The sequence below is a fragment of the Physeter macrocephalus genome, chromosome 11 (assembly GCF_002837175.3).
Source record: "Physeter macrocephalus isolate SW-GA chromosome 11, ASM283717v5, whole genome shotgun sequence".
Classification (NCBI taxonomy): domain Eukaryota; kingdom Metazoa; phylum Chordata; class Mammalia; order Artiodactyla; family Physeteridae; genus Physeter; species Physeter macrocephalus.
This window is the reverse complement of record NC_041224.1, coordinates 157480339-157490166: the sequence shown is the minus strand read 5'-3', so window position 1 is coordinate 157490166 and position 9828 is coordinate 157480339. Positions and strand designations below refer to the sequence as shown.

The 9828-nt window shown below is 37.0% G+C and overlaps 1 protein-coding gene across 1 annotated transcript in view; it reads left to right on the top strand.

Moving 5' to 3' along the window:
- SNW1 (SNW domain containing 1) overlaps window positions 1-9826 on the top strand; it is a gene marked incomplete at its 3' end in the record, with an annotated part of 34510 nt that extends 24684 nt beyond the window's left edge. Inside the window, exons 10-14 of the mRNA XM_028495120.2 lie at window positions 2850-2991; window positions 5574-5670; window positions 8947-9064; window positions 9404-9567; window positions 9646-9826. Of these exons, the coding sequence (XP_028350921.2) occupies window positions 2850-2991; window positions 5574-5670; window positions 8947-9064; window positions 9404-9567; window positions 9646-9826 (702 nt within the window). The remainder of the gene's footprint in view (window positions 1-2849; window positions 2992-5573; window positions 5671-8946; window positions 9065-9403; window positions 9568-9645) is intronic.
- Window positions 9827-9828: the final 2 nt, after the last annotated feature.

Below are 9828 nucleotides of genomic sequence, written 5' to 3'. Positions count from 1 at the left end.
TGGGTTTGTCATATATGGCCTTTATTATGTTGAGGTAGGTTCCCTCTATGCCCACTTTCTGGAGAGTTTTTATCATAAATGGGTGTTGAATTTTGTCAAAAGCTTTTTCTGCATCTGTTGAGATGATCATATGGTTTTTATTCTTCAGTTTGTTAATATGGTGTATCACATTGATTGATTTGCATATATTGAAGAATCCTTGCATCCCTGGCATAAATCCAACTTGATCATGGTGTATGATCCTTTTAATGTGTTGTTGGATTCTGTTTGCTAGTATTTTGTTGAGGACTTTTGCATATATGTTCATCAGTGATATTGGCCTGTAATTTTCTTTTTTTGTAGTATCTCTGTCTGGTTTTGGTATCAGGGTGATGGTGGCCTCATAGAATGAGTTTGGGAGTGTTCCTTCCATAGAATGAGTTTGGGAGTGCAGTTTTTTGGAAGAGTTTGAGAAGGATAGGTGTTAGCTCTTCTGTAAATGTTTGATAGAATTCACCTGTGAAGCCATCTGGTCCTGGACTTTTGTTTGTTGCAAGATTTTTAATCACAGTTTCAATTTCATTACTTGTGATTGGTCTGTTCATATTTTCTGTATCATTGTGTTTTCATTTTCATTTGTCTCTAGGTATTTTTTGATTTCCTCTTTGATTTCTTCAGTCATCCCTTGGTTATTTAGTAACATATTGTTTAGCCTCCACATGTTTGTGTTTCTTAGGTTTGTTTCCCTGTAATTCATTTCTAATCTCATAGCGTTGTGGTCAGAAAACATGCTTGATACGATTTCAGTTTTCTTAAATTTACTGAGGCTGGATTTGTGACCAAGATGTGATATATCCTGGAAAATGTTCCATGCACACTTGAGAAGAAAGTATAATCTGCTGTTTTTGGATGGAATGTCCTATAAATATCAATTAAATCTATCTGGTCTATTGTGTCATTTAAAGCTTGTGTTTTCTTATTTGTTTTCAATTTGGATGATCTGTCCATTGGTGTAAGTGAGGGGTTAAAGTCCCCCACCATTATTGTGTTACTGTCGATTCCCTCTTTTATAGCTGTTAGCATTTGCCTTATGTATTGAGGTGCTCCTGTGTTGGGTGCATATATATTTATAATTGTTATATCTTCTTCTTGGATTGATCCCTTGATCATTATGTAGTGTCCTTCCTTGTCTTTTGAACATTCTTTATTTTAAAGTCTATTTTGTCTGATATTAGGATTGCTACTCCAGCTTCCTTTTGATTTCCATTTGCATGGAACATCTTTTTCCATCCCCTCACTTTCAGTCTGTATGTGTCCCTAGGTCTGAAGTGGGTCTCTTGTAGACAGCATATAGATGGGTCTTGTTTTTGTATCCATTCAGCAAGCCTATGTCTTTTGTTTGGAGCATTTAATCCATTTACATACATGTATGTTCCTATGACCATTTTCTTAATTGTTTTGGGTTTGCTTTTTTAGGTCCTTTTCTTCTCTTGTTTTTCCCACTTAGAGAAGTTCCTTTAGCATTTGTTGTAGAGCTGGTTTGGTGGTGCTTAATTCTCTTAGCTTTTGCTTGTCTGTAAAGCTTTTGATTTCTCTGTTGAATCTGAATGAGATCCTTGCTGGGTAGAGTAATCTTGGTTGTAGGTTCTTCCCTTTCATCACTTTAAATCTGACCATGCCACTCCCTTCTGGCTTGTAGAGTTTCTCCTTAGAAATCAGCTGTTAACCTTATGGGAGTTCCCTTGTATGTTATTTGTTGTTTTTCCCTTGCTGCTTTCAATAATTTTTCTTTGTCTTTATTTTTGCCATTTTCATTATTATGTGTCTCGGCGTGTTTCTCCTTGGGTTTATCCTGTATGGGACTCCTTGCGATCCTGGACTTGGGTGGCTATTTCCTTTCCCATATTAGGGAATTTTTTGACTATAGTCTCTTCAAATATTTTCTCAGGTCCTTTCTCTCTCTCTTCTCCTTCTGGGATCCCTATAATGCGAATGTTGTTGCGTTTAACATTGTCCCAGAGATCTCTTACGTTGTCTTCATTTCTTTTCATTCTTTTTCTTTACGCTGTTCTGCAGCAGTGAATTCCACCATTCTCTTCCAGGTCACTTATCCGTTCTTCTGCCTCAGTTATTCTGCTATTGATTCCTTCTAGTGTAGTTTTCATTTCATTTATTGTATTGTTCATCTCTGTTTGTTCTTTAATTCTTGTAGGTCTTTGTTAAACATTTCTTGCATCTTCTCGATCTTTGCCTCCATTCTTTTTCCAAGGTCCTGGATCATCTTCACTGTCATTATTCTGAATTCTTTTTCTGGAAGGTTGCCTATCTCCACTTCATTTAGTTGTTTTTCTGGGGTTTTATCTTGTTCCTTCATCTGGTACATAGCCGTCTGCGTTTTCATCTTGTCTGTCTTTCTGTGAATGTGGTTTTTGTTCCACAGGCTGCAGGATTGTAATTCTTCTTGCTTCTGCTATCTACCCTCTAAGGCTTTATCTTGAGTTGGTCTGATTGATTTTGAGAATATAACCAGTTCCTGTTATTGATATTGAAAATTGCTTTACTGGAATCTTATTTAAATTTATTTTTTAGATTGCTTCTGAGAAAACATTAGTGAAACACTGACTTACAAGATTGATTGGGGTCACTATAGTTTCAACCACTAAAACATTTCTCCTAGTGAAAAAGCTAAATTTGCAATGTCATCTAGGCAAGTTATCTTTTTGTAGACAAGAATCTGTTTTAATCAGCAATAACAAATTTGAATTCTTTATAACTGTTCTTTCAATCCAGAGTTTAGTCAGGGAGTTACATGACAGCTGTAATTCTTTATCCCCGATAGTGTCTTATTTAACATGTGACTTTACTCACAGGCTCGTGAAGCTGTGGAAATGCGTGCTCAAGTAGAGAGAAAGATGGCTCAAAAAGAAAAGGAGAAACATGAAGAGAAACTTAGAGAAATGGCCCAGAAGGCCAGGGAGAGAAGAGCTGGGATCAAAACCCATGTGGAAAAAGGTATGACATACTCATTACTAAGCTGAATTTGCATTGTTAATAATATCTATCTCATTTTAGAAAATCTCTATTGTTTTTTATTGCATACAGAAGCAGTACATACATATAAAGAAAATATAGATATTTCAGAAATAATGTAGAAGTGAAACAGTAATTTCTGCCTTATTAAGCTGAAGCAGTAGAAAATAAAGAATGTGTATTTAAATGTGGGCCTCTAATATGCAAGAACACCAGAAGTTTTTAAAGTTCTGAGCAGTATACTTTTAAAAATCACATATTACTCAAATGATAGGCTTAATTTTCTCTTATTTGAATTTTCTTGAAACTTAGAAAGAGAAATCTGATCTCCATCTGAATAATTCACCTCCCCCACATGGTAATGAAAAATTCATCTCCCCCACATGGTAAACTAATCCAGAGTTTTTCTATCTTGTAGGCCTTTGATCATTAAATCTGCCAGTATTTTCTCTCTGGCTTTATCTAGTGGTCTACATTGGTATATTAATTCAGGTAGAGTGAGAGGACTAATTTGAATTCAAGAAAATTATTAGGGTGGTTTTTCTTTCATTAATAAATCCTAGACTAGTGTAATTATTCATTCAGTTCATATTGAGCACCTACTGTGTGCAAGGCTCTCTTCTAGACACAGAGTTTTCTACTAGACAGGTGGGTATAGCAGTGAGCATTTTAGTGAATGTAGACAGACCAGAAAAAGTTAGTCATATGGTATATTAGAAGGTGATAGTAGCTATGGAGAAAAATAAAACAGAGAAGGAGTATAAAAGTGCCAGAAGGAGAGAGTGGTCGGAATAGGCCTCACTTCTGAGATAGTAACATTAGCACAAACACTTGAAGGAAGTAAGGAAGTGAGCCATGTGGATATCTTAGGGAAGAGCATCCCAGATAGAAGGAACAGCAAGTGCAAAGGCCCTGAGTTGGGAGTATAACTGGTGTGTTCAAGGAAAAGCAGGAGGCCAGTATGGGTGGATTAGACTGAGAAAGCTAAGCAGTAGGAGATGAGGTGTCAGAGTAGTTAGGGCAAAATGGCCAGGTCATGTATGCCTTTCAGTCGTTGTAAGAACATAGCTTTTACTTCAAGTAACAAGGGAAGCAATTTGAAGAGTTTTGAGCAGAGTGACATCATCTTGCATATGTTAGAAGGCTATGGAATAGTCATTTGGAGAAGCAGGGAAACCGTTTGGAAAGCTATTGCAATAATCCAGATGAGAGATAATAATGAGAGGTAGTGAAAACATGGTCAGATACTGGATGTGTTTTGGAAGTAGAGCTGACAAAATTTGCTTATGGATTTGGTAGAGGAATGACAGAAAGGGAGTCAAGGATGACTCTAGAACTTTTGATCTAAATATTTGAGAAGGATTGAGTTGCCATTTACTAATATTGAGAAGACTGCAGGGGGAAGAGATTTGGGAGGGAAAGATTAAGAGTTTAGTTGTGGACATGTTAAGTTTAAAATGGAGGTGGCAAGCAGGCAATTGGTTATAGGAGTCTAGAGTTCAACTATAGGGAAGTAACTAAGGTTATAAGTAGTAATCCACTTCCTTGAATCATATATAAATGTCTTAATGAGGCAAGATATAAAAAGCTACCTGTTGTAACCTAGCCACTATTCAGAGTAAAACTTCCCTGTATCTAAGTTCTCTAAACTGATTAAAAAAAAAAAAATCGTTCTTTAGAAATTAGTTAAAAATTTTAAAAATATCTTGCCAGATATTAATAAAAGCTAACGCTTATTGAGTGTTTATTATGGCAGGCACCACTCTGAGCACTTTACGTATATTACCTTATATAATCCCTACAGCAGCCGTCTGCAGTGGTTCTGTTATCACTGTTTTACAGAGGAGGAGACGAAGGCTCAGAGGGGTTAAGTCATTGGCACAGTTTCACATTTGCTAATCTGTTGTAGAAACAGGATTTGAATCCAGACAGTCTGGCTCCAAAGCTCATGCTCTACACTGTATTCCTTCTATATCTACACTATATCCCTTCAGCCTGGAGAGAGCAGAGAAATGAAGATAGACATAAACACAATAGATACACAGCAAGGTGCAGCCAGCCCCAATATACCATGAGCAAAAGGTTCTTTATTCGAAGTCAGTCTTTGAAAATATAAGGATAAACTTTGCATAATTCTTTTTTCCTGACATTTTATTATGAAAATTTTAAAACACATAGAAAAGTTGAAGGAATTGTACAATGAACCCATATCTCCACCACGTAGATTCTACAGTTAACATTTATTTAAAAACAATTAGCATTGCTAAATTTGCTTTATCACATACCTACCCAGCTCTCTCTCCATCTGTCAATCCACCATACTACTTTGATGTAGTAGTACACTTTATGCCTAAGCACTAGCTGCATGCATGATTCTGGAATTCACATTCAAAAATTAAACCAATACTGTTGGATTTAAATTAATTGCAAGTAAGGTTAAAAGGGCTGAATGTGAGTACAAAGAAATTCATGGATTTTTCTGTCTAAGGTTAAAGAATATTCTCTTGTTCAAAATATCAATGGGTAATATAGTGATAAAGTAATTTTCAACTGTGTCCACACAGAGGATGGGGAGGCACGTGAGAGGGATGAAATCCGGCATGACAGGCGAAAAGAGAGACAGCATGACCGGAATCTTTCCAGGGCAGCTCCAGATAAGAGGTTGGTACTATTTGAGATAAATACGAATTATGAAGAGTGGCCTCTGTGAACCTTTTAGAGACGAGGTTTAGTGCATCTTTAAGACCAGTTTGCTTCTCTCTCTTTCCTCTTCAGGTTGATAACTTAATAAATCAGCACTTATTTTCTTGCACTTAACTGCTTACTCTGTCTTAACAGAAGAACTAACTATCCATCGAAGTTATCTTTTCCTCCGTTACCTTGTAGAGTCAGCTAGAATTGAGAATGATGGGGATATAGAAAAGGGAATTGAGATCATGTTTGTGAATAGAAAGTCGTGGATATGGCTGTTCTGGTCTGTTCTTTTCCTGTTTCAAATGGTGAGACAAATTTATCATGTGCCTATTCCTCTAGACGGGAAATAAGCTTCTGTACCTTTATTGAGATCCTTTCACATGCAGAGTACTGTACCAAGTACAGTGGGGAAGAAGAGCACGTTTTATAAGAAGTGAAAGTCAGCCTCTTTTCATGAGCAGTTTCACTTAAAATTCAGAAAGACAGAGCTGTCATTTGAAATTACTTAGGAAAATTGACAGCGCTCTTAATAAGTACAGACTTGTATAGAACAAAGGAAATACATGTATGGAGACTGGGAATAAAGTAGGGATTAGTGAAGTTTGTGGTTCACCAAAGGCCAAGGACTGAAATTGCTGAAAAGTTGAAGACATGCTGTAATACAGAGGTGGAATTCTGAGTAAGGGTCAAATGCAAATGTAAAACATTTTCTTTCCAAATAAGCAGTTTTCCATGCTTTCATCCTCCTCTGAGCTGATACAATCTATTTTTCAAGTCATATCTTAAACAGATTCCTGCTGGTGGTGTTCTTTGTTGTTTAATGGCATATTTCATCTCCCTGAATGAGTGAAGTCATGGAGAAGCAGAAAATCTGAATTTAGAGTTGTGTTTAAATGTACAGAGTAGGAGAGAGGAACGAAGTATGAAAGTGCACAGTTAATGACACTCTTAGTTTGAAATTCCTAAGCTGCAACAATTAAAATGGCTCTGTGGATCAATTGAGCCCTTAAAACCAGTAACGTGACTACGAGAATTGATAACATAGAAAAGCTTTAAACTTGTGATTGTATGAAAATTAGATTGTCTATAGAAATCATTTAAAAACCTGAGCCTTTAGTAAAATAAATGATGACAGTTACCATGGTATCACTGCGATGTAGATTGCATATATACTGAAACAGCAGGGGAATTAAGTTAATCTGAATGTCAAAAATCTTACTGAGTAATCCAGTCATTGACATATTTACCTCAGAATTCTAATAGGATAAACTTACTAAATGTGGTTAGGTAAAAGAACGGATTCTAGCTTATTGAAAATGATTCGTGTGATACATCTAATTTGTATCTACTCCCCCTAACCCTTTATAATAGCAGATATAGACCATAGCAGTTTCATGTCTCAGCATGCATTACAAGGTGATTGCTTGTATTAAAGACTTCCATATCAAGAACGATTCTTTTGAGAAAGGACAGTCTCTTCAATAAATGGTATTGGAAAAACTGGACAGCTATAGGCAAAAGAATGAAACTAGACCACTGTCTTACAGCATGCACAAAAATTAACTCAAAATGAATTAAGGATTTGAATGTATGCCCAAAAATTAACTCAAAATGAATTAAGGATTTGAATGTAAGACCTTAAACGGTAAAATTCCTAGAAGAAAACACAAGTAGTGATAAGCTCTTTGATATTGGTCTTAGCAATGTTTTTTGTGAATCTGACTCCAAAAGCAAAGGAAACAAAAGGAAAAATAAATAAATGGGACTATATTAAAAACTTCTGCACGGTGAAGGAAACCATCATCAAAACGAAAAGGCAACCTACTGAATGGGAGAAGATACTTGCAAATCATATCCAACAAGGGATTAATATCCAAAATATATAAAGAACTCATACAACTCAACAACAAAAAAACAAACCCAATTAAATGGGCAGAGGATCTGGATAGACATTTTTGCAAGGAAGACATGCAGATGGTCAACAGGCACATGAAAAGATAATCAACATCACTAATTATTAGGGAAATGCAAATTAAAACCACACACCTGTTAGAATGGCTCTTATCAGAAAGACAAGAAATAGCAAGCATTGGAGAGGATGTGGAGAAAAGAACCCTCATGCACTGTTTGTGGGATTATAAATTGGTGCAGTCAGTATGGAAAACACTATGGAGATTCCTCAAAAAATTAAGAATAGAACTACCATATGATCCAGCTATTCCACTTCTGGGCATTTTTCTGAAGAATACAAAAACACGAATTCAAAAAAGTATATGCATCCCTGTGTTCACTGCAGCATTATTTACAATAGCCAAGATATGGAAGCAACCTAAGTGCCCATCAACAGATGAATGGATAAAGATGATCTGGGGCATGTGTGTGTACACTAGAGTACAACTCAGGCATAAAAAAATCCTGCCATTTGTGACAACATGGATGAACCTTGAGGGTATTATGCCAAGTGAAACAAGTCAGAGAAAGAAAAATACTGTGTGATTTCACTCATGTGAAGTCTACAAAAACAGAACAAAATGAACAAACAAAACACAAACAGGGCTTCCCTGGTGGCGCAGTGGTTGAGAGCCCGCCTGCCGATGCAGGGGACACAGGTTCGTGCCCTGGTCCGGGAAGATCCCACATTCCGCGGAGCGGCTGGGCCCGTGAGCCATGGCCGCTGCGCCTGCGCGTCCGGAGCCTGTGCTCCGCAATGGGAGAAGCCACAACAGTGAGAGGCCCGCGTACCGCAAACAAACAAACAAACAAATAAAGTATATCTCAAAAAAAAAAAAAAAAACCACAAACAAACTCATAGATACAGAAAACAGATTGGTGGTTACCAGAGGGGAAGGGAGTTGAGGGATTGGTGAAATGGCTGAAGGTCAATTGTATGGTGATGGACAGTAACTAGAATTTTAGTGATGATCACTTTGTGTAGGGTGTACAGATGCCAACTTATGTTGTAGTCCTGAAACTTATATACCAATTTTATCTCAAGGGAAAAAAAGAGTCTCTTAGCAGTTCTTTTCTGCTATCAGGAAGGCTTAACTGTAAAACCCTATCTCTTATAATCATGTATCTGAAATGCTTTAAGAGCTGCCATCCTGATTATGCATTATCAAGGAATATATATTCACAAGATGTGAATGTACGTATTTACTCTGCTTCTGATATCGGTTGTATTTAAGTGGAAATTCAACTTGTTTGTGAATAATTTTCAGTTTGTGGCATGGTATTTCAAAACAGGTCGAAACTGCAGAGAAATGAAAATCGAGATATCAGTGAAGTCATTGCTCTGGGTGTGCCCAATCCTCGGGCTTCCAATGAAGTTCAGTATGACCAAAGGCTCTTCAACCAATCCAAGGTACAAAGAGTCTAGAAATAGCATATATTAAGTGTTGATATGAATACCAATCCTCAGGGAGAAGGAAATTAACATACTAGCATCCTCCAATTTTAAAGACCACTACGCTAAAGCAGTCAGTTAACGAGTACCATATTTAATCTAAGAACCCAAAGGTGGTATGAACAAAAGTTAATGGACTTTGTGACCATTCTTTAATGACCTTTTTATTTGCAGTTCAGATTATTGAAAATGTGAGCTATAAATGAGCAAGGGTTTTTACTCTTCACAAGAATGTAATCAGATTCAACTTTTAATAAATAATAACGTACATTTTTAACATCCTCTATTTTTCCACAGGGTATGGACAGTGGTTTTGCAGGTGGAGAAGATGAAATTTACAATGTTTATGATCAAGCCTGGAGAGGTGGTAAAGATATGGCCCAGAATATTTACAGGCCCAGTAAAAATCTGGACAAGGACATGTATGGTGATGACCTAGAAGCCAGAATAAAGACTAACAGGTACCAAGGCAGACAGTTTAGTTTGTGTCTGCACCAGTGAAAACAAAGTAGTTCATGGTCGTTTCTCTTTTTCCCTAGATTTGTTCCCGATAAGGAGTTTTCTGGTTCAGACCGTAGACAAAGAGGCCGAGAAGGACCAGTTCAGTTTGAGGAGGATCCTTTTGGTTTGGACAAATTTTTGGAAGAAGCCAAACAGCACGGTGGCCCTAAAAGACCCCCAGATAGCAGCCGCCCCAAGGAACATGAGCATGAAGGCAAGAA